Consider the following 25916-nt stretch of genomic DNA (forward strand, 5'->3'; position numbering starts at 1 on the left):
AGATTGTGGAAAAAGTGGTATGTGCATGGAGATAAGATTACAAACATGTAAACTCTGTATCCTGTTTAGTAGAATTGAAGATGGCTTTGGAAATGTGTGTGTTTGCCTGAAGCATGAGTGATAAAATCATTTGTAAGATGTTTTATATTTATGGAAGATGAGAAGCATCATAAAAGAGCACACTGTACATTTATCAAGACCCATAGATCTTTACCTCAGAAAGTGAATCTTTATGTAGTATAAAATATCATTTAGGAGGTTAGAGGATCCCAGGGTATATTGCAGATTGAGACAGAAAAATCTAATTCTCTTAGAAATTATGAAAGAATCTCACTGAATAGAGTGGGGGAGGAAAGGTGCTGACCTAATTAACTTTAGAAATGCATGGAACTTGTAAGACTAAAGGCAAAAGGAACTGCACATAAGCAGTGTACTCTAGTTGTCAGTATTGCTTCCCGTAGAAGTACATGAACAATTCTGATAGCACACTAGAATGAAACAGTTAAGTAAAACAGATGGTATGTGGTGGGAACCAGGTTTCTTACTGTTGGAATGGGAAGTTACAGATAAACAATGAGAGGAATTTAGAAGGATACTTATGGTAGAGGGTTACAATTGAAGACATCAGTAGGAGCTTATATTTAACGTAATATACAGTGTACATTTTAAATGAGTTTAGTTCATTAACTTCAAAGCAATCAAAAGTAAAAATTTCAGCCCTGGAGTTAATGCAGTGTTTGTTTGTTTGTTTTGTATAATTAAAATAGGACTAGTAGAAAAGTATATTATAGTTAATATTTTCAGCATTTGCTTTAAAAAGTATTGTAGGATTTGTCATTTCTTATAGAATGTGGGAAAGTCCTAAGTCCATACCTGTGTATTACCAATCATATTGTTGAATGATTTCTGATATGAGGGAGATTTAATACAGATATATAACCCTTGATTGTAAAGATTTTATTTTGCAGTATTTGTAATTTTCTCTAAATTACTGTTAAATTTATGTGGCATACTGCTTTCTTCTCTTTCATTCCCAAGAGGAAACACAGAAACAGAGTTTCAATGTAGATAATACTTGTGCCTAATTTTTAATTAAATAGTTTGTGGCAAGACTTGTAGAATGGCCATTTTTCAAGTCCCTGTGGGAGACTGAGATAAACGACTATAGCATGCCTTATAAGGGCTTGCGAAAATACAGGCCCTATTTTTTCTTTTGATGAAAGGAAGGGCTTGAATGAAATAATTAGGGAAATATTTCTTAAAAACCTTGGAGTATCTTTGTAATTTGTATTATGCTTAGCTAATGGCATGAATGCTTACCACATTTTCCGGAAGAATGATTTAAAATAATTTACTTGGTGTTGGACTATGTCAGCTATAATTTTGGGTTCAGAAAATGCTGTCACAGTATCATTGAGATTTAATTGATGCTTTTTCTGAATTGATGTAGATTTATCCTAGAAATATTGCTTTTCTAGAGTTTTATATATTACTTCAATTATGTGTTCACTGGGTGTTCTGTGATGTTATAAAGACACATCTGTTTGGAAAAGTAGTACTTTGGTTTTACTCTCCTATAACAATAAAGATTCTGATTTAGTAGTTCAGTGTAGAACTTGAGATTTGCTGAGGCTTTTGGAACATTGTTCACATTTTGAGTAGCAAGGGGGGTCCAGAGTTTTCTAGAAAGGTCCAGATTATAAATGTTTTAGTCTTTGGTGGCCACATATGGTCTCTGTTGGATGTTCTTTTTTTCTTTTTCTTTTCTCTTCCCTTCCCTTTTCTTCCCTTCCCTATCTGTCTTGTTTTTACCACCTTTAGAAATGTAAAAACCATTTTTACCACATAGGTTCATACAAAAAGCAAGGCATGCTTTGGATTTGAACTCCTGACCATAGTTTTCCTATTTTTGCTTTAGAGAAAGGGTGTGTGCATTTAGTTGTTGATATAAGCAAAAATTCTAGAATTGGTGTTTGTTGTGACTTTTCTGCTTTTCAGATGACTATATATCATTTTTCTTTGGCATATTAATGAAGTGAATTATCACTGATGGTTCAGAAGCTTGTTGCTGTTGTTTTCTTTTCTTTTCCTTAATTTAATTGAGGTATAATCTTACATACAGTAAATTTCACCCTTTAGTGTATGGTACCCTGAATTTTGACAAATGCAAACAATTGTGTATTGTCAAAGCTGAAAAAAGCTGGACACTAGTTAAAACAGTAAGGACAGAGTTTAACCATAATATATTATTGCAACATGGAAAAGAGTGCAGCATAAATGGAACCCTACTTTGATTTGTACATGAGTAACTCAGTGTTTTAGAGGGAGTAGGGAGGAGGTGAGCAGGGGTTCAGTAGAGTCATGAATTACAGTTCTACATGAATCTACAGTTCAGTAGAGTGATGAATTACAAAAAGCTGGAAGGGGAGATTGGTCTATGTGAAACCATATGGGTTGGCTAACTGGCACTTATCCAAGGTTCCTACCCTCCCACAGAGACTGGCAGACAGGGGTCCTATGTTCAAGTGTTGGCTGAAACAAATAGTAAATTCTTTTGGCAGCAATGATTTTCACAGGCAGGCACTTTACGAGGGACTAGGGTCATCTTAGGGATGCGGCCTTGAGCTGTTAGAAACTATGTTAGTATTTTGTTCAAGTCTTTGCAGGCCAAAGTTGAGGCCTAGCTGAGAAAGGCCTCAGTGGAGCCTGGCTAGAGTTCAGTCAGAGACTTGGTCGATATCAGCACCACAATTGAGATGCAGAACTGTTCCATCACTCCTCAGAATTTCCTTATGCTTTGTTGTACTTAACCTTCTTGCCCCACTCTCAGCTCCTTGTAGTTACTGACTGGTTTTCTGTCCTGTAGTTTTCCGGAATGTCAATGAATGGAATCATACAGCATGTTTACAGCCTTTTGAGATTGGATTCTTTGACTCAGCATAATACATTTGAGGTTGTGTGTATCTGTGTTGTTGTGTGTATCAGTATTTTTGTTGTGGCTAAGTGGTAGGTATTACAATTTGTCTATCCATTAATTAGTTCAAGAACATTTTGGTTGTTTCCCGTTTGGCAGTTACAAATAAAGGTGCTATAATTATTCATATATGGGTTTTTGTGTGAACATAAGTTTTTATTTCTCTTTCATTACTCTTGCGTAAATACCCAAGAGTCAGATTGCTGGGTTCTTTGGTAACTATAATTAACTTTATAAGAAACTGAAATTTTGCCAAAGTGGCTGTACCATTTTTTATTCCCACTAGCAAAGTATGAGAGCTTGAGTAACTTTGCATCCCCACCAGTACTTGATATTGTCAGTTTCCTTTAAGCTATTCTTAAATGTGTGCAATGGTATCTCGTGTGTGTGTGTGTGTGTGTGTGTGTGTGTTTTAAGAACTGTCAAATCAGCTTTATTATTCAGAGCCACTTTGCAGAATTCAGAGTACACAACATATGCATTTCATAGGTTGTTTATAGTTATTATTCTAGAGATACCCAAGAAGATTCAAGTATAAGTGCAGTGGAGTCTGAGCCTTGCCATGTGCTGCTTCTAAGCAGGGAGGGTGGTGTTGTCCAGCTTGGGGGGCAGAGGGCCCCCATTCTCAGGGCTGATTAATCCCTGGGTAAAGTCCCTAATTTAGGCTCTACCTGGGTTGGCATATAAGTCAGGGTATGGCTGGTAAAACATAGGCTACTCTAGGTTTTTTTAGACAGGAGATTTTAAAAAATTATATTCCATAATTATATTATTTAAAAATATAGTACTTGGGGCCCTTGGGTGTCTCAGTCGTTTAAGCATCTGACTCTTAACTTCCCCTCAGGTCATGGTCCTCAGGGTCATGAGGTTGAGCCCCCCACCATCGAAATTCATACTGGAGATGGAGCCTGCTTAAGAGTTCCTCTTCCTCTCTCTTTGGGTTTCCCCCCAACCCCCTGCCCCTTGCATGCTCTCTTCCCCCCGCAAAAATAGTTCTTTCTAAAGCTTTTAAATTCAGCTGACAGATCTTATTTTTAAAATCGAAATATAGTTGACATGAAGTATAATAGTTTTAAGTGTATAGTATAGCGAATCAACAATTATATACATTATAAAATGCTCACTGTGATGAGTGTAGTTACCATCTGTCGATATACAAGGTAATTACAGTATTATTGATTGTATTCCTTATGCTGTAGTTTTCATTCCTGTGACTTATTTATTAACTGTAAGTTTATAATTCTTAATCCCCTTCATCTATTTTGTTCATATCCCCTCCCTAAGACCACTTTCACTTTTGACACCAGTTGCACATGGGGGGTCCACAGGACTAACTTTAGGTTCAGTCATTCACCAGGACTCTCAGAATTCACTGAAGGTTGTTATATGTTAGTTATGGTTTATATCAATACAAATAGAAATACAATAGAAATCAACCAGGGAAAGAGGTGCACAGGACAGGGTCCACAAGAGTTCCAAATGGGAGCTTCCAGTGGAGTTAGTTGTGAAGATTGTTTACTTCTCCTGCAATGTGTGAGAACATGCAGAATAATGCAAACCAGGTCATTACTTCCTGTTTGGCTGACTTTAGTCTCTAGCCCCTCTAGAGATTCGACCTAATACTGAGTGGCCCAAAGCCCCTACTATAAATCACACTGTTCGCCTAGACTATCTGAGGTGGCTCATGGCCACAGAGAAACAAAAAGACGATCTTTAGACAGTCTAAAAGACTCTTATCAGGAAGATAGTCTAAGGGTTTAGAAAAGAAATTACCTTTGCCCTGGCTGAGGTCAAAGACCAGGCCTCTCTTAGGGCAGGGTTAATCATTTATTGCATATATGTGTTTAGAAGTATATTGGTTAATTTCCAAATTTTTAGGATTTTGTAGATAACTTTCTCTTATAGCGAGACTAGTCTAATTCTCTTGTGGCCAAAGAACATACTATATATGATTTCAGTTCTTTGTTACATGACCCATATTCTTGTGAATATTCTGTATATTTGAGAAGACTCTTTATTCTCCTGTTTTGGGGTGTTTCCTTTTCCTGTCCAGTGCAGTAGTTTTTGTCTTAAGATTAGAATTATTTGGTTTTAGAGAATTTTAGGGTTTACCATTAGACATGTGGGCTCTGTCCTCCCTTTTGCTCCTACCTAGGAAAGATAAGTTTACTCTTTTGATTTTATTAATAGTTGTAGCTTGTTCAGGTTTCTAAAAACTTGTCTTAATATAGTTTTGTAAGCTCATGTTTTTCCTTTGCTTTTTCTCTGTGGTGCTTTCTTTCTTTTCTTTTTTTCTAATACTTGGGGGATTTCTTCTCCCCTTATTGTTCTTGTACTTTCTTTGGATTAGCTCTTTACTTTAAATCCAATTTAGCTTTTAGTCATTTAAACATCTTTAGTACTGTTTTTACGTGTTTTGTGTTCTTTTGCAAACTAAATCTTTGTGAAATGAACCTATTTAAAATACATGTTTCTAATGTTTTAAAAAAATAAGTTTTAAATAACTGTTTCTGTTTTGTTTTTTCAGTGGTTACCTTAAATTTTTTTCTTTGACTTGTTTGACTCCATGGTGAAATTAGGAGTAACTTATTCTTGCTTTTTGGCCCTAGATAGTATCCAGGTAGCTCTAAAATTAGCACTATTATCAGAAGACTGGAGATCTTCTAGATCATATTTCACCCTGATTCTTGGAGTCTCAGAAAGAAATGGAGTCAGTAATTTTGTCAAAGAGTTTTGATGTCTCCCCTACCTTCACAAAGAGTGAGTTGGCTTTGGGGTGTGTCTGTCTACCATGGATGTCTGATTAAGGTTGCAAACTTTTCTCTGCTTGATCTACGTGGACTTGAAAAAGAGAGTAATATGCGATAACTTTTATTTTCAGGAGTGTTTAAATGCTTGGAAGTATACCAGTTATCCCTGGTGAAATCTCAGAATTATTAATTGCTTTTGAGTGATGAGGTTTTGTTAAAGTCACGATGGCTTCTTAAATATTGATCTCCTACTTGACTGGACCTACCTGAAGAACAAAACAAAAAAACTATAATTACCTTAAAAAACATTAGTTCTGTGGTCTTTTTCACACTTTAGTTAGCATAGCTAAAGGTAGATGTGAGTCACACAGTGTCAAAGTTAAAGAGTGTCAAAGTGACTATTTGTAGTGTATATATTTTTATGAAAATCATAGGTAACTAACATGCTTCTTTTTTTTTTTCCCCCCATTTTGGCAGCATGTTCCAAATTAAGAATAAGAACTTTTGAGGGATATTTATTATATTCGTTTGTTCATATCCTATAAGTAAAATGAGACTCTGGTTTGTGTAAGATCGTCAATGAACAAGCACACTTAAAACTCCATTGAGGGTTGCCACTAAATATTTTTATATGTAAAGAATTGGAATCTAAAAGTTTGAAAATTTATAATAGAGATTTGAAAATCTACTTTCATCTTTATATATCTTTGGATATTTATACTTAGTACAATTTTAGCAGTAATTGTGAAGTTTAAAAAATCCAGTTTCTCAAGTTATAAAACTTTTGAGGGAAATATGGAAGGCTGTTGTGTGGGAAGTAATTTATTTGGTGCTTTGCTTCCTTATATAATCTTCCACAGTTTTAAGAGCTACTTATTAACTAATATTTAGGGCCAACTGGTTAGTGAGTTAAATATATTAATGCTACTGTGAAAGAACAAAGTGCTATGGATAAACAGATGCTTCAGGAAGTCAGATTCCTCTTCACTGGTTCTAAACCCTAAGTGAATTAGAATTCCTTGAAGAGCTTTTTTTTTTAAATTTTTAAAAAATATTTGTATGTTTGTTTATTTTGTTGTCCACCTGTTAAAGTGATGCTCAAGGCCTGAGCAGAGTGGGGAAGTGCCCTGGAATTGGATAGGCAGGCAAGGTGGGTGGTTCACAGGCCCACACCTGACCCCAGGAGAGGATGCCAGGTGGTAGAGGCTGGCCCAGGCACACCAAGGGGAGTACCAGAAGGGTGGCCCAGGCAGGCAGACCTGTAAAGCCAGCCCTTGAGAAGGTATCTAAGCCAGGTGGTGAGTGCCCAGGCCAGAGCCTAGCCCAGGGAGGCAGGATTGGGGCTGGTTGGTGGCTCCCAAAGCCTAGGGACTGGTGCCTCTAGGGCCTTCCCCCAGCTGCTGCTGGAACACAAGGCATGTCTGCCAGCTGGACTCAAGCAGCTCCTGGAGGCAGGCATGGAGGTGGTGATTCTTCTCTGTGAAGGTGGTCTAGGTAGGAGTCGATCTGCTCCAACATGAAGTGGATGGCAGCATGTTCTGCTTTCCCAAAACCATTGTTGCCTTTTGCACCTGCCTCCACCAGCGTGCTCACGTCTCTGCTGGGGCCTGACACCGTGGGCTTGGATGCCCTGAGGGCTGCGCTATGATGGAGCATGCTGATAGCTGGTGCCAGTTGGAAGGTCGAGGAGCTTTTAGGCAATATTGATGGGTGGGTCCTAACCCAGACCAATTTAATCAGAATCTCTGATGGAAGAGCCCAAGTTACTGATATTTTAAGAGTTTCTGAAGTCATTCCCAAATGCTGCCAGGTTTGAAAATTGGCATCATCATTATCATCACTAGTATTACTGTTATTAGTGTATTTCTGTGTGGAGCAGGGAGCACAGCCCAAGAAACACCGTGGTCAAGAAAACTTGTATTAGTCTGTTCAGGCTTCTATAACAAAATCCTATTACTGGTGGCTTATAAAGAGCAGAAATTTATTTCTCACAGTTCTGAAGGTAGGAAAACCCAAGATCAAGGTACTGACAGATTTGGTGTCTGGTGAGGGCCGGCTTCCTACATGGCTGTTTTTCACTGAAACCCCACAAGGTAGAAAGGGGCAAGGGAGCTTTCTTGGGCCTTTTTAATAAGGGCAATAATCCCATTCATGTGGGCTCCACCCTTAAGACCTAATCACCCCAGAATCCCTGCCTCCTATAATACCATCACATTGGGAGGTGAGATTTCAACATAAGAGTTTTGGGGGTGAGGGACTTTCAGACCATAGCATAATTGTTAATTATAGTTACAATTCTAGCTTCTGAATATTCAAGAACTGGTTATATCATGGTCATTATGAATTGATGGTTACTGGGTTTTGAAGTAATGAAAGTGAGTAATGAGTAAATCAGACAGGTTAGTTGAGTTTTCATTGTTTATGGTGGCATAAATGCCAAATTTTAATGTGAATTTGGCTTTTCTGTCATTGATTATTCCCCTTTACATCAGTTTTCATCATGATAATGTTTTAGATCAGTGTACAGATCGAAGTTTCAGGATGTAATTTGCCTGATAGTTCTCTGCCAGTCATTCTCATGAATGTTGACATTGGCCCTTATGAGAGGAGTCCCAATAGATTGAGGGAAGAGCTGTGAAACTTTTGAGACATGCCATTTGTAAGATATTGATATGGGGAGACTTCTAACATATGAGGCTTTGTTGGTAGAAGTGTTGAAGTGACCATCTAAACTTTAAGGTGATGCTTTTGGATGGTGTTGGATCTAAAAATGCATGTTAGTATTCATAGTTTTAAGTAATAGAAATCCTTGTGGTTTAAACAGAAAAGGTATTTTTAAAGACATTATTGGGTTACTCATAAAATTTCCTAAGTTGTAGAAGAACCAGGCTTGGAGTCTGTAGCCAGGTACAATGCTAATAAAAATCATACCACAGACCTGGTCCAGTGATGGCACCACTGTTAGGTGGCACGTTTACCACTGTTTGTACTCTCACTGATGTGAGGCAACAGATAATCCTAAAGGTGCTGCTAGTGCTTCCTTGCAAAACTGGGTTAAAGAAGGATGGATTAATTCAAACTGGATTTAATTATTAGCTTTTGCTTTTGCCCCCAACCTCACCTGCATGGATTGCTTGTGGGCCATGCTGCTGCTGCTTTACTGATGCTTCCTTCTCTTCCGCCTCCACTTTCTCTTTTTCTTGGTTTGTCTGATAGGCAAAACCCAAACTTTTTTTGGTAAAGTAAAGATGGTTTCTCAGAGACTGACATGTACCTAAAGAATATAGGCCCCTATAAAAGTAGGTAAGATGAGTTTGAGAGGTGAACTGAGGAAATACTCAAGGGTAAGGGCAAGATTCTCCTCAAAAACTAATTTCCAGATTCCTGTAGTGTATAAGACAGTAATTAAAGGCATGACTGAAATAATTTTATCTTGAAAAAAGAAATTCTCTCCACCAGGCCATTAAAAAAAGTGAAGCTATCTATGTAGAGCTTCTAGCTTTGGGTGATGGGATAATCTAGCATATCCTCTGAGGTGACCCAGTAGCAAAACGTGAATAACATAATTATATTAGTATACTATCTACTAAATAGACTAATTTATCTATCTAAAAATAGATTTATTAGGTATAAACCAGCTTTAAATTTAGGGAAATATTGTTCCAGTAAAGCTTTACAAATATTGCTATAGAAATCTGTACAGTGGGGGGACAAAGGAGAGAGTATTCAGTTTTATTTGGGGGGCTATTTCAGATTGGCATTTCCTATCTGAATGAGCAGTTTTTTTTTTCCAGGGAGACAATGTATGAATATGGGTAATAGCTTTTAGTCAATAGGAACACTATGTGCCAGACTCTCATGCCATTGCACATTCAAGGAATAGCAAACAGCTTGTAACTGGAGCATAGTAGAAGAATAATGATATTCATTAAAATAAAATTCTGCCTTTATTTCTTAAGGACATGCTCTGTAATAATACACAAATACATACAGAATGGCGCGTGTTGCAGACACATTAAGCATTTGAATGCTGACTGTACATACACTTGCCATTATATGAGGTTGTTTTAGGATAAGGGATAACAACAATAAATAAAACAAGGATAAATAAAACAATAAATAAATAACAAAAATAAATAAAACAAGGACCTGGAATAAATAGGGGTAGGAGTGTGTAAACAGTCCTAATATTGTATTATTTGAAATGTACAGAGGAGAGTATGCTTGAAGGAGTCATGAAATGCTTCACCAAAATTTGGTGACATTTGAACGCTTCTGAAGAATCAGGATATTTTTGAGAGTGTATAGAAGGAGGAGAGAGGCCTTCCAGACAGTTAATATATCATCATTATTATATTTAGAGGAGCTGAAAATGCATCACCTACGATTTCTTCAGAAAGAGGATTGTAGATAACAGCAGTTGGGGAAGATGCATAATTTGTGGATATTGGGGGTTCCAGACCACAGCAATAAAATGGATATCACAATGAAGTGAGTCAAGTGAACTTGCTGGTTTCCCAATACATATGAAGTTATATTTACACTGTCTTGTAGTCTGTTAAGTGTGCAGTAGCGTTATGTCTAAACCAACTGTGTATATACCTTAATTACAAAATACTTTGAGGAAATAAAAATACTTTATTACTAAAAAATGCTAATCCTCACTTGAACTTTGACCAGTCATAATCACTGGTCACAGATCACCATAACAAATATAATAATGGTGGGAAGTTGAAATATTGGGAGAATTACTAAAATGTGACAGACATGAAGTGAGCAGATGCTGTTGGAAGAAGGTTCCAGTAGATTTCCTTTTTTGCAGTGTTGTCACAAGCCTTCGTTTTGTAAAAAGTACGGTATCCACAGAACATAGTCTAACAAGGTATGCCTGTACTATAGCTAGCATTTTTTTTTAACAATAGTAGGGAATTAGATTGATTTAGTATGTTATTTATTCCCAGGTTTATAAGCTTTTTCTTCTAGTAGTATACCAAATGTTATTTCTGAATTAAATACATTCTTTGTATTATGTCCACCAGGTTTTAAAAATTAGTCACCTAGACTGGGCATTTAAGGATCATTCTTAGCAATCTAATTTTCTCTGTGATAACCAGTTTATACATGTAGAATTTCATTCTGATGGATATTGTCACAGCAAAGCCATCTCCATATTCTTTCTTGTCCCTTAATAGTAGAATGTTTTTCATCTGATTACTGTACATTTTCCTTAAAAACAAATCCTCTAAAATGAATACTTTCACTATATTATTAATCATCTCTTATTTTTAAGATATAATACCAACACAAATAATTAAGTAGAGGGGAAGCATGGAATTATAACAGACTTCTTCACAGTTTTTTTTTCTTTGTAGTTCTATCAGGAAACATATCCTTGAAATCTCCAACCTCCTCTTCACTTAAAAGCCCAATTTACTAACCAAAGTTAAGATGGAACTGGCTCAGGGATCAGGAAGTGGATGGATATATGAATTTTGCATGGTATCTTTTTTTTTCATTCTCATTAGAGTCAGAATTTTTTTTCCCACTCGTTATAAAATTTTACCATAATCTGTCCCATTATGTTCCCAATGACCCTTACACTTTGGGGCTGGTTTGGTGTCATATGCAGTTTTTTTATTTTTTATTTTTTTTTATTTTTTAAAGATTTTTATTTTTTATTTATTTATTTGACAGAGAGAGAGAACAAGCAGGCAGAGAGGCAGGTAGAGAGGGAGGAGGAAGCAGGCTCCCTGCTGAGCAGAGAGCCCGATGCGGGGCTCGATCCCAGGACCCTGAGATCATGACCTGAGCCGAAGGCAGCGGCTTAACCCACTGAGCCACCCAGGCGCCCCTCATATGCAGTTTTTTATTGAAGTTTCTTTTGCCCTGTTACTATGGTCCAACTTTGATTATTAACATCCTTTTAATTTTATTTGCCTTTTCTGTGCTACTTTCCTTTAATTTTTATTCTAGCTTTTCTTTTACTCTGTTGACTGGTTCTTTGGCTATATAAGGAAAAACAATGAGGTGAAGATGCTCATTTCATCCTTTTCTGAAATCATCATGTTGCCCCTTAAACTCTGTATTCCATATTTTGCTGAACGACACCAATATGGACTCATTCACATTTGCCAACTCTTGAGAGCCATCCTACTCTCTCTTGTTTATCTTTCTTCTCCCACATTGATCCATCTTTCAACTTTTGTTTTCATTAGTTCTCATTTGGAATATTTCTGTAATTTCTTCCCCTTCTAGCCAGTCCCTTGGTGTTATCACCAGTGATTAAAAGGATAATCTTACGACTTTACTTTTCTGCTTAGTCTTAAGTACCTTGTCACCACCTATAGGTTATACAGTTCAAACTTCTTTGTACAGCAGAATAGGTCCCTTCTGTGGGACTCCTTTTTTTTTTTTTTTTTTTTTTTGGGCCAGGTGTCCCCCACTGTAAATACACTATATGCTGCAGCTCTGCTGATCTTCTTGCTGGTTCTTGAATATGTCATGACTTCTGATGTCTTTTTCATATGCTGTGTCTTCTTCCGGGAATGCTGTTTCTCATTTTGGCAACTACCTAAATAAAAGTATTGTTCTTCTGGTAAGCTTTTATTGAAAACTCTTAACATTAACTAGCTTGATTGAGTATCAATTCCTTGTACTCTTATAGCACCCTGTTCATACAACTCATGCCACATTTATCACTCCTTGCCTAGATGCAATTTTCATATAGACAGTTGTTTTGCCTTGCTTATTTTTGTATTATATCAAGGTTGATGCAAGGCTCCTAATAGGTACTTAGTACATTTTTAAAAATTGAGTAATATCTTGGCAGTTTATAAAACACTTCTGTGTTTTTCTACTTACTGTGCCTCGTTCCCTTTCTATATTAAATTTATAATGAGTTTTTACTTTAAATGTTAATCAAATAACATGGAAATTTTAGTATTGATGAAATTTATTATTTTGCATTTTAAATATTTGGACAAATGAAAATACCTACAAGATTCACTTAAAAATTCTAAACTTTTATCGTTCTTGACAGATGTCTCCGTTTCTCTTTTTGTATTTGAAGTCTTTATCCTTGAAGTACTATGACCTGATACATTTTTTACTGTTAAATAATGTGAGAGTTATCTATTAGCTTTGAGAAGCAGCAGCGTGTAAATAATTTTATTACTGAAATTCTTATTGAGCTAATTCATTTGTTAGCTTTTTATTTCACCATAAACTAGACATCAAATTCTTACTTATAAGTTTAATGCTTACTTAGGTTAATGACAGTTGTGAGACCTACCTAAATTATATTATGCAGAATAGACAACACCACTTACTGCTGTATCCATCTGGATAGTGTGCAAATTGCTTATGTTCAGTACATATGAGTTCTTCATAATTTATATACAAAGTGTGGTAAGTACTATAGCCTATAGCACAGTGAAACCTGCTCCAGGAGCACCTAGGAGGAAGTAATGCTGGGTAAGCTAGGACATGCTTCTACAGAAAAGAAGGTACTTTTGAATTAGCTTTTAAAAAATCATCTCTTGTTTCATATATGTGTTTTAGGCAACTTTATTGAGATATAATTTATATGCAGAAATATGCATATTTTTATATTTATAAAAGTTTGATGGTTTGATAAATGTATATGTCTACCATTACTCCCCCCAAATTTTCCATCACCTCACTCCAGAAAGCTGTCCTGGCCCCTTCAAGTCAACCTCTGTTTCCACTCTAGTAACTACCGATCTGATTTCTGTCACTATAGATTAGTTTTGCTGTATCTAGAACTTCATATAAGCGTCATGAAGTAGGTACTCTTTTGAGTCTAGTTTCTTTTGTTTTGCCCAATTTTAAAAATCCATTCTTGTTGAATGTAAGAGTAGTTACTTTGTTTGTATTCTAAGTAGTATTCCATTGGATAAATATACCAGAGTTTATATATCATCCTGTTAATGGATATTTATGTTGTTTCTTGTTTTTAGCTGTTATGAGTAAAGTTTCTGTGAATTTGCATATACAGTTGTTGAGTGGATATGTTTTTATTTTTCTTGGATAAATACCTAAAAGTGAAATTGCTGATTCATAGAGTTAAATGTACATTTAAGTTTATAAGAAACTGCCAAACTGTTTTCCAAAGTGATTATACTAGTGGTGTATGACAGTTTCAGTTGCTCACTTGTCACCAACACTTAGTATTGTTAGTCTTTTAAATGTCAGCCATTCTAGTGCATGTGGAGTTGGTATGTTACTATGGGTTTATTTATTTTTTATTTTTGTTACTGTAGTTTTAATTTGCATATCCTTGATGATTGTTGAAATCGAGCATCTTTTTATGTGCCACTTTTCTACTCATGTGTCTTCTTTTGTGAAGTATCTAGTAAAGTCTTGTGTCCATTAAAAAAATTCAAGTGAAATTTACCTACATTACATTTACACTTTTTGGGATAGTATTGCTTGGAATAATAGCCCTCTCTGATTGTTTGCCGTGGAGAGCATTCTTATTTTTGATAACATTCCTGGGCATAGATTTTTCCATTACTTCAAATAAAGTCAGCATTCTCTTGCAGGGCCAGGTAGCTGCCAGTCTTTAAGGTCTGTTGTGTCTGCTCAGGGTAGAACTTTTGTGCCATAAACCTAGCAGCCTGGATGGCGGTGCAACTAACTTATGGCTGAATTGTCACATTTCCTCTGAGAGTTAGTAGATTTTCTTGAGTAAATGCTTCTCATTTTGTTGTTTATCCTTTGATCAATTTTCAGAGACTAATTATTTTTTACTATCTTTTCTTAGTTTTTCTTTGGTTTTAGAGGAGAGCCTCTGTGTATTATTTTTAGTTTTCCTCTAGTCTTCTTCTCCACTGTAGCCAATCTCTTCCTCCTTAGCAACCCTACTCCCCAAACCTCACAAAGGTAGTCATTTCACCTCTAGTCTTCAAAGCATTGAAGTGTCTTTGTGTTACTCTCAGAATAAAAACGAAAAATTTTAATATGGTCTAATATTGTCTGGCTTGTTTTTTTATATAGTTTTATCTTGCATAAATCTAATCATTCCCCTGCTCCTCATTCTGGATGATATCCAGTCATTATCCTCATTTTAGGGAATACTTTGCCTTCTATTCCTTATAACTTAAAGCTTTGACCTGTGATAAGAATTGACTTTGGAACCTGGGGATGTAGGTTTGAATTTCTGTTCCCCATTTATTAGCTCTCTGACTTTGAGCAATATACTAACTTCTGAATTGTTTCATCTGAAATATGGTGATGGACAAATAATATTTCATAACACTGCTTAAGTGAGATAAAGTATATAAAACCATTAGCACAATGCCTTGTGTCTAGGAAGTATGTTATTCCCTACCTCATACTTCCCATAATTTCATTGAGTAAGCAGTTTATATGAAATATCTATTTGTACAGGTGGAATCATCTTAATATTACCATTTCACCAATTTTTTGAGTAAAATCTAAACTTGAATTTCAATTATGCCTGAACACATTTATTGAGTACATCATATCTAGTTCATAGCACCCTCATTACCTTTAAAAATATGGGGGAGCCTGGTTGGCTCAGTTGGTTAAGCATCCAGCTCTTGATCTCAGCTCAGGTCTTTATCTCACAGTTGTGAGTTTGAGCCCTGCATTAGGATCCACACTGGGCATGGAGCCTACTCCATGAAATATAGTACACTAAGAGTTTCACCTTTTTTTTTTTTCTGTTGAAAAAGAGTCTTTATGAATTTTTTTTTCTCTTCAAAAAATGGTGCTAAAGTTTTAATAGTTGATTTCTTTTTTTTTATTTTATTTTTTATAAACATATAATATTTTTATCCCCAGGGGTACAGGTCTGTGAATCGCCAGGTTTACACACTTCACAGCACTCGCCATAGCACATACCCTCCCCAATGTCTATAACCCCACCCCCGCTCTTCCAACCCCCCTCCCCCCCATCAACAGCAGTTTGTTTTGTGAGATTAAGAGTCACTTATGGTTTGTCTCCCTCCCAATCCCATCTTGTTTCCTTTACTCTTCTCCTACCCCCTTAACCCCCCATGTTGCATCTCCTCTCCCTCATATCAGGGAGATCATATGATAGTTGTCTTTTTCCGATTGACTTATTTCGCTAAGCATGATACCCTCTAGTTCCATCCACGTTGTCGCAAATGGCAAGATTTCATTTCTTTTGATGGCTGCATAGTATTCCATTGTGTATATATACCACATCTTCTTTATCCATTCGTCTGTTGGTGGACATCTAGGTTCTTTCCATAGTTTGGCTATTGTAGACATTGCTGCTATAAACATTCGGGTGCACGTGCCCCTTCAGATCACTACGTTTGTATCACTACGTTTCACCTTTAACAAAGAAAATTTTGTTTTTACCTCTGGAGTGAGACTATTAATAGGAGACTTCCATTTTTTTTTTAATTTTGAAAAAATTTTAAACTTGTAGAATAGAAGCTAAAATGGTACAATGAAATCTTATATACCCTAACCTCAGTACAATGATCATATATCTAGGAAATTAACCCCAGTACATAGCTCTTATACAATTTGACAGTCCTTCAGATTTTGCCAGATTTCCCAATAATGTCTTCATAGCATTTCCCTCAACTGATCAGTCCAGAATTATGCACTTTATAGTTGCCATGTCTCTTTATTGTCCTTTGATCTACATTGTTTCTCAGCCATCCTTAGACTTTCGTAACATTGATATTTTCAAAGACCAGTTGTTTTCTAGAATGTTCCTCAATTTAGTTTTCTCCCTTTCCTCATAATTTTGGTCAGGTTATAGATTTTTTTTTTTTTTTTGCAAGAATGCTATGCAAGAGAATATTCATGAAATATGGTTTGTCCTTTGCAAGTATGTCATATATATGACACCAGCTTATTCCCCGATGATGTTAACTTAGATGATGGGCTTAAGGTAGTGTTCAGCACATTTATTTTCTCTAAAGTTACCATTTCCCCCTTTGTCCTTAATAAATAATCTGTGGGGAGATACATGGAGACAGTGTAAATACCCTTTTTCCTCAGTAAACTTTGATCACATAGTTTTTTGCGTGCTGATGATGCTTGCCTAAATCAGTTCTTACCAGGGTGGTGACAAAAAGGTAGATTATTAAAATTTTGATAATTTCTAAGGGTTTCAGTAGTAGTGTTCCTGAGAAAGCTTTCTTTATCTAATAGTGATAATTACAAAATACTTGGCTGTTAACCTGCTTATATCATGGGTTTATTTGTTTATATGGTTTTTAGGTTCATGTACTGGACAGACTGGGGAGAAGTACCAAAGATAGAACGTGCTGGAATGGATGGTTCAAGTCGCTTCATTATAATAAACACTGAAATTTACTGGCCAAATGGACTGACTTTGGATTATGAGGAACAGAAGCTTTATTGGGCAGATGCAAAACTAAATTTCATCCACAAATCAAATCTGGATGGAACAAATCGGTAAGATGGCCTCATAAATTTAATTTTAAGTTTTAGGTAAGCATTATGGTGTTTTAATATCATAATCAGATTATAAAGGCTAACTTTATTAAGAAATTAATGTGTTTTTGGCTGAATGTCAAAGAGGAGAAGAGTAGAGTTTTAGTTTGCTCTTAAAAAGAGGTAACTACATTTTCTCTATCTTGGTAGGATTTAGAATTTACAGACTGTATTTTCTTTTTCTTTACTCTGAGCTAATTTAGTTCTTAGTGATTCTTAAACAGGGATAATATTTCTCTCCCAGAGTGTGGGAAATTTTGGTTAACAAGGAGCGGGAGTGCTGCTGGCATTTTAGTTTTAGTTTATGAGGGGGTCGGAGATGGTAAACATCCTGTGGTGTGCTGGACACCCAGAACAACAGTCATCCTACTCAGAATTATCCATAGAGCCCCTACGTGCTGCTCAATATGATTTCTGTTGCAACTACTTACCTCTGCTGTTGTGGTGTGAAAGCAGCTGCAGATAACACATCTATGCCCATTCCCTTATGTATTTAGTAAAACTTACTTACAAAACATATGATAAATCAGTAGGCTGTGGTTTGCTGACCCCAGGACTAGGAAGAAATCTGAATGCATGCTGCACACCAATATTCAAGGAAGAAAAAGGTATAATACATAAACGTGGAATTTCTAGTCAGATCATGTTCAGAATTTTAAGGATACTATCTATGTTCTTGTGTTTGAATGATTATTTTGGTTTCTCGTAGTCTCATTCTTAAGGTCTGAACAGAAACAGAGAGTCTTAGGAGTAGTTAAAGGCATTTTTTCCAAGTGTGAACATTTGTGAGTTATCTGAACTATGAATCAGGAAGCATTTAGAAGTATTGAAAATCATGAAAGATTTAAAGAATTTATTAAAATAAAGTTTTTGTAATTATGGAATTGGAGTTTTTTTGTTTTTGTTTTTGCCTTGTTTTAAAAGAATGAAAAGGGGTGCCTGCTTGGCTTAGTCACTTAGCGGCTGCCTGCGGCTCAGGTCATGATCCCAGGGTCCTGGGATGGACCCTTGCATCGGGCTCCCTGCTTGGTGGGAAGCCTGCTTCTTCTCCCATTCCCCCTGCTTGTGTTTCCTCTCTCGCTGTGTCTCTCCCTGTCAAATAAATAAAATCTTCAAAAAAAAAAAAAAAAAAAAGAATGAAAAGACATACAAGATGGTTTAAAAATAAATAGAAATAAGACGAGAAATAATAAGTATATGATGAATATAAAAACATAATTGCTTTGTTTGAACTTCAAATTTGGCTTTAAGAGGGATGGTAGGAAGTAAATCTGGACATATCATTGTTTTTTTTTACTTCCTCAAAATACACAAAAACTAATGAATAGTAGATCCAGAAACATACCATGAAACTAACCTCAGGCATCCAGATGAAAAAGCAGGTGTAAGAGCAGACCACTAAGAGCTACAGCACCTCCATAGCGTTACTGTTTGTACAAGAATAAACAGAGAGAATTGAGTGGGGTGTTTCACAGATCTTAAAAGCAGGAGATCTCCAAAATAGCCTCAACTATTTACTAGATAATGTGGTGGACTATATTAAGAGCAGCAGCTGAAATGAGGTGGGGAGGGTTGCCCACTCCAGTATCAGCCAAGTACAGTGTGTCATGGTAAAGACAGGATAGAGCAATTTGGCTCCAAAGAATTCTTGAAATGGAGCTGCTAAAGATCTCTACCAGCACAGCGTACTGCACTGAATGGAAACAAAATTGAATACAATAGTAGCATAAAAATTGAACAAAACAGGGAAAATTAGAGGATCAAAAAAGGAAGGAAAGAGAAGGTTCAGATAAGGATAGGCTGAGAAAGAGCTGGGAGGTCTCAGAAAGGAAGCTACCATATTTTTTAACATTACATGAAAACAACAGAAGAGTGAATTCTATAGAAAAACTGCCTTAAACACCATCTTCTAAAATTTCAGGAAAACTAATTATCCATAAGCTTGAGACACACAGCAGTATCAAAGTAAAAATCCCATTTAAGTTTATTATAAAGAACATCTTACATTTATAACAGTATTTTAAGCTAATAACAACTTTGAGTGCATCTTAAGCTTTATAGTTTTTACTCTTCCTCCCACATTTAATGTTTCTGATGTCACAGTTCACATCTTTTTACCTTATTCATCCATTAACACATTATAGTTATTTTTACTATAATTTTTTAACCTTCATACTAGATTTGTGATTTACCCAACAGTATTACAAAATTAGAGTATTCTGAACTTAACTATATTTACCTTTTTACCAGTAAGATTTATACTTTCATGTTTTCTTGTTAGTAATTAACACTCTTTTGTTTCAGCTTTGGGAAGTCCCCTTAACCTTTCCTATAAGGCTGATCTAGTAGTGATCAACTCCTTCAGCTTTTCCTTGTCTCAGAAATTCTTCATTTCTCTTTCTGTTCAGAGAGCTTTGCTAGGTAGAGTAGTCTTGGTTGGCAGTTGCCACCCTTCCACCTTGGCACTTTGAATATATTTTGCCAAACCCTTCTGGCCTCCTAAGTTTCTGCTGAAAAATATGCTGATGGTCTTATGGGGATTTCATTGTGTGAAACAAGTTCTATTTCTGCTGTTGCTCTTCTTGTTTTTAACTTTTGATATTTCAATTATAATGTGTCTTGGTATGATTTGTTTGGGGGGGGATTCATCTTAGTTGAAAGTTTATGCATTATATCTGGATGTCTATTTCTTTCCCCAGGTTAGGGCAGTTTTGGGGCATTTTCTTTCAATGAACTTGTGGCCCCTTTCACTTTATCCTATCTTTCTGGGACCCTTATCATGTGAGCGGTGGTCCACTTGATGGTCTCCTAAAGCCATTTTCATATTTATTCTTTTCTTCTGCTTCTTTGGATGAATTCTGTTGCCCAGTCTTTGAATTTGCTGATACTTTCTTCTACCTGATCTAGTCTGTTGAACTTCTCTATTGAGTTTTTCGATTCAGTTTGTGTTCTTTTCCTCTCTGATTTTTTTTGGTCTTTCCTGTCTCTTCTGTGTCTTTGTTGAAATTCTCACCTTTTTCATGCATTGTTCTGCTCACCTTGGTGAGCATCTTTATGATTGTTATTTTGAACTCCATCAAGTAAATCATGTATCTTTGTTTCATTAAGGTCTGTTTTTGGAGTTTTAACTTGCTCTTTTGTTTGGAACATGTTCTTTTGTTTCTTCATTTTTCTTGACTCTCTGTGTTGGTTTCTACACATTAGATAAAAAAGGCTCCCTTCTCAGTCTGGATGGAATGGTATTCTGTAGGACATGAACCTTATCTTATCAACATCCTGGTCTGAGTTCTTGGTCGTTTCTCAACCTTTTGTGATTGCCCAAACTGCTTTCTTTATTCTTAGTGGCTCCCAGTAGTGGGACTCCCCGGTGTGCCAAGATTTGCCAAGTGTTCCAAAGGGGAGAATCACAGCACCTAGATGTAGGTAGGTTGATTGGAAGCTGGATCCCCCAAATAGTAGCTGGGAAAGTATATAGTTAGGGGCCTTCCAGGGACAGACTTGGAGATGGACATTTGTGCCTGCTCCCTCTGCACTGGACCCAGGTATACAGCCACTGAAGAGGTTGCTATTTAACCCATATTTAAGAACTACTTCATTGCTACAGTCCTGTGCAAAGTATGAATGCAGGCCCCATTGACTTTCAGAGACAGATGATCCAGGGGCTCTTCCTTTGGGTGGCATTTATAAAAGGTAGGGACATCAGATGTGTGTATAAGCTGATTGTGTAGAGATACTGGAGATTTGAATTGAGCTGGAGAGAAAAGGTGGAGATGGTGTCGCAGACTTCTCTGGTCTCCTGGGAGGATTGCTGTCAGCCCCTGGATGTCTGCAAAATTAGAAGCCTGACCTTATATTTCCTACAGGGAAATATTGGGACATGGGTCTTATTATTTCCTCTTCACTGAACCCTGCTGCGGCCAGTGTCTTACTTAAACCTCCTGGTAATAACCAAAAGCAAAAAATCTGTATATATAGAAAAGATTAATAGGAATGTGAGCATACTACTACAGAAATTCAAGTCACAAAGAAAGCAGAGAAGAACAAAGGAACAAATGGAATACAAAATAGCCAGAAAACAGTGAAATAAATGACAATATTAGGTCTCTACCTATCAGTAACTATATAGAAATGGACTAAATTCTTTAGTGAAAACATGTTGAGTGGCTGAATGGATAAAAACACAAGACCCACTATATTGTCTGCCTAAAAGAGACTTTAGTTTTAAGAGAGCACACAGTCTGAAAGTAAAGGGATGGAAAGATATATTACATGTGAATGGAAACCAAAAGGAAGCAGGGGTTACTGATATCACACAGTGATACTGATACCACACAGAATAGACTTTAAGCTACAGACTGTAGCAAGAGACAAACAATGTCTATTATATAATGATAATGGGGGTAGTCCAATAAGAGGATATAACTTTGTAAATATTCATACACTCAACATCACAGTGCCTAAATAACATAAAGCCAACATTAACAGATTTAAAGAGAGAAATAGAAAGCAATGCAACAATAGTAGGGAGCTTCAGCATCCTGCTTTAAACAACAAAGAGATCACCTAGGCAGAGAATCAGTAAGGAAACATTGGCCTTAAATTACCTGCTAGCCTAGGTGGACTTAAGAGACATTTAAAAACACTCCATCCAATAGTACCAGAATATACGTTTTTCTCAAGTGCATATGAAACATTCTCCAACATAGGTCATATGTTAGTCCACAGACAGGTCTTAATAAAATTAAGAAGGTTGAAATAATATCAGGCATTTTTTCTGACCACAGTGGTATGAAAGTAGAAATCAGTTACAAGAAGAAAAGTGGAAAATTATTACCTCATACCCATTAGAATGGCTGTTATGAAAAAGACAAGAAATAAGTGTTGGCAAGGATATGGAGAAAAGGGATCTTTTGTGCCCTGTTGGTAGGAATGTAAACTGGCACAGCCACTGTGGAAAACAGTATGGAGATTCCTTAAAAAAAAACAAAAAACAAACAAAAAAAAACTGGCATGTGATCTGGTAATTCCACTTCTGGGTATTTATCTGAAGAAAACAGAAACACTAACTTAAAAATACATATGCATCCCCATGTTCTTTGTAGCATTATTTATAATAGCCAAGGTATGGAAACAACTTAAGCGTCCTTTGATGGATGAAGAAAATGTTTGTGAATTCCAAAAAAGAATATTATTCAGAAATAAGAAAGAATGAAATCTTACCATCTGAAATACCATTATGCTAAGTGAAAGTTAGACGAAGATAAATACTGAACTCACTTATATGTAGAATTAAAAGAAAAGAAAAGAAAAGAAAAAACCCACAAAACCACCAAAGCTCATAGATACATAGAACGGATTGGTGGTTGCCAGAGGCAGGAGTAGGGCATGGTCAAAGGACGGATGGAAGGAGTCAGAAGAAAAAGGTACAAACTTTAATTATGAAATAAATAAGGGGATGTAATGTACCGCATGACAACTATAATTAATAATACTATACTGCATACTTGAAAGTTATTAATAGTAAATGTTAAGTGTTCTCCTTATAAGAAAAATACTCTAACTATGTATGGTGATGGGTGTTAACTAGATTTATTGTAGTGATCATTTTGAAATACATGAAACTAATATCCATGTTATTGCTTAATTTAAAAAAAGTTAAAAATTGGGAAATTTGCACATATATGGTGATTAAACAAGATCTTCCTGAACAATCTGTGGGTCAAGGAAGGAATCAAAAGGGAAATAAAGACATGTCTGAGACAAATGAAAATGGAAATGCAGTATTCCAAAACTTAGAGTACAACAAAAGCAGTTCTAAGAGGGAAGTTTATAGTAATAAATGCCTGCATTAAGAAAAAAAAATCTCAAACAACCTTAATTTATAACTCAAAGAACTAGATAAGAAACTAAGCCTGGAGTTACCAGAAGGAAGGAAATACCAAAGAATCACATTGGAAAATCATGAAATAGAGACTCTAAAGACGAAGGAAAAGATCTGTCTGATCAAGAGCCCTTTTTGAAGAATGGAACAAAATAGACAAACCTTTAGTCAGACTTAACAAAAAAGACTGAAATCAGAAATGAAAGAGAAGACATTACAGCTGATATTGCACAAATACAAAGGATCAGAAGAAACTACTATGAACAAGTATATACCAACAAATTGAACAACCTAGAAGAAATGGGTAAATTCCTGGAAACATACAGCCTATCAAGACTGACTCATGAAGAAATAGAAAATCTGAATGGACCAATTACTTGTAAGGAGATTGAATTAGTAATGTAAAACCTTCAACAAACAAAAGTCTAGGACCAGATTGCTTCACTGGTGAACTCTACCAAACACTTGAAGAATTAATAACAGTCCTTCTTAAAATCTTACACAAAATAGAAGAGAGGGGATCTCTTACTCATTTTATGAGGCTATTATATTACCCTGATAGCAAAACCAGACAAGGAACCTCTAAGAAAAACTATGGACCAGTCTTCCTAATGAATATAGATGCATAAATCCTTAACAGACACTAGCAAACCAATTCAATAGTACATTAAAAGGATCATACACGAGGGAGGAGTCAAGATGGCGGAGAAGTAGCAGGCTGAGACTACTTCGGGTAGTGGGAGATCAGCTAAATAGCTTATCTAAAGATTGCAAACACCTACAAATCCAACGGGAGATTGAAGAGAAGAAGAACAGCAATTCTAGAAACAGAAAATCAACCACTATCTGAAAGGTAGGACTGGTGGAAAAGTGAATCCAAAGCGACGGGAAGATAGACCGCGGGGGGAGGGGCCGGCTCCCGGCGAGCGGCGGAGCAACGGAGCAAAATCAGGACTTTTAAAAGTCTGTTCCACTGAGGGACATCGCTCCAGAGGCTTAACTGGGGTGAAGCCCAGGCGGGGTCAGCGCGGCCTCAGGTCCCACAGGGTCGCAGAAGGATCGGGGGTGTCTGAGTGTCGCAGGGCTTACCGGTATTGGAGCGGGGAAGCCGGCTACAGAGACAGAGCCGAGGAGTGACTCTCAGCTCGGGGTTGTCTTGAACCGGTCGCAGGCTCGGTCAGCTTGGAGCGCGGCCGGAGGCCAGGGTGACGGGAGTCATTGGGCGCTGTTCTCTGAGGGTTCACTGAGGAGTGGGGCCCCGGGCTCTCGGCTCCTCCGGGCCGGAGACCGGGAGGCCGCCATCTTCATTCCCGTCCTCCGGAACTCTACGGAAAGCGCTCAGGGAACAAAAGCTCCCGAAAGCAAACCCAAGCGGATTACTCAGCTACTCAGCACGGCCCCGGGTAAGGGCGGTGCAACTCCGCCTGGGGCAAAGACGCTGGAGAATCACTACAACAGGCCCCTCCCTGAGATCAATGGGAAACCCAGCCAGGACCAAGTTCACCTACCGAGGAGTGCAGTTTCAATACCAAGGAGAGCGGCGGAATTCCAGAGGAGAAGAAAGCAAAGCACGAACTGATGGCTTTCTCCCCATGATTTTTTAGCCTTGCAGTTAATTTAATTTTTTTTTCTTTTTCTCTTCTTCTGCTAAATTTTTTTAACTTTTACCGTTTTCTTTTTTAACGTTTTTTAAATAGTTTATCTAATATATATATATTTTTTCCTCTTTTTATATTTTTTCTTTATTGGCTTTCTTTTTTTATTTTTTTTAATTTTTATTTTTTTTTAAAGATTTTATTTATTTATTTGACAGAAAACACAAGTAGGCAGAGAGGCAGGCAGAGAGAGAGGAGGAAGCAGGCTCCCCGCCGAGCAGAAAGCCCGATGTGGGGCTCGAACCCAGGACCTGGGATCATGACCTGAGCCGAAGGCAGCGGCTTAACCCACTGAGCCACCCAGGCGCCCCCGGCTTTCTTTTTTTAAATAGTTTCTTTTTTTTTTTTCTTTTTGAACCCCTTTTTATCCCCTTTCTCCCCCCCTCACAATTTGGGATCTCTTCTGATTTGGCTAAAGCATATTTTCCTGGGGTTGTTGCCACCCTTTTAGTATTTTACTTGCTCCTTCATAAACTCTTATCTGGACAAAATGACAAGGCTGAAAAATTCACAACAAAAAAAAGAACAAGAGGCAGTACCAAAGGCTAGGGACCTAATCAATACAGACTTTGGTAATATGTCAGATCTAGAGTTCAGAATGACGATTCTCAAGGTTCTAGCCAGGCTCAAAAAAGGCATAGAAGATATTAAAGCAACCCTTTCGGGAGATATAAAAGCCCTTTCTGGAGAAATAAAAGAACTAAAATCTAACCAAGTTGAAATCAAAAAAGCTATTAATGAGGTGCAATCAAAAATGGAGGCTCTCACTGCTAGGATAAATGAGGCAGAAGAAAGAATTAGCGATATAGAAGACCAAATGACAGAGAATAAAGCAGCTGAGCAAAAGAGGGACAAACAGCTACTGGACCACGAGGGGAGAATTCGAGAGATAAGTGACACCATAAGATGAAACAACATTAGAATAATTGGGATTCCAGAAGAAGAGGAAACAGAGAGGGGAGCAGAAGGTATATTGGAGAGAATTATTGGAGAGAATTTCCCCAATATGGCAAAGGGAACAAGCATCAAAATTCAAGAGGTTCAGAGAACCCCCCTCAAAATCAATAAGAATAGGTCCACACCCCGTCACTTAATAGTAAAATTGACAAGTCTTAGTGACAAAGAGAAGATCCTGAAAGCAGCCCGGGAAAAGAAGTCTGTAACGTACA

At 36.9% G+C, this 25916-nt stretch overlaps 1 protein-coding gene across 1 annotated transcript in view; it reads left to right on the forward strand.

Moving 5' to 3' along the window:
* Positions 1-25916, forward strand: part of LRP6 (LDL receptor related protein 6) — a 181604-nt gene that overhangs the window by 43649 nt on the left and 112039 nt on the right. Inside the window, exon 3 of the mRNA XM_047740549.1 lies at positions 16975-17172. Coding sequence (XP_047596505.1) covers positions 16975-17172 — 198 coding nt within the window. The remainder of the gene's footprint in view (positions 1-16974; positions 17173-25916) is intronic.

This window comes from Lutra lutra, chromosome 8, assembly GCF_902655055.1.
Source record: "Lutra lutra chromosome 8, mLutLut1.2, whole genome shotgun sequence".
NCBI classification, from domain to species: Eukaryota; Metazoa; Chordata; class Mammalia; order Carnivora; family Mustelidae; genus Lutra; species Lutra lutra.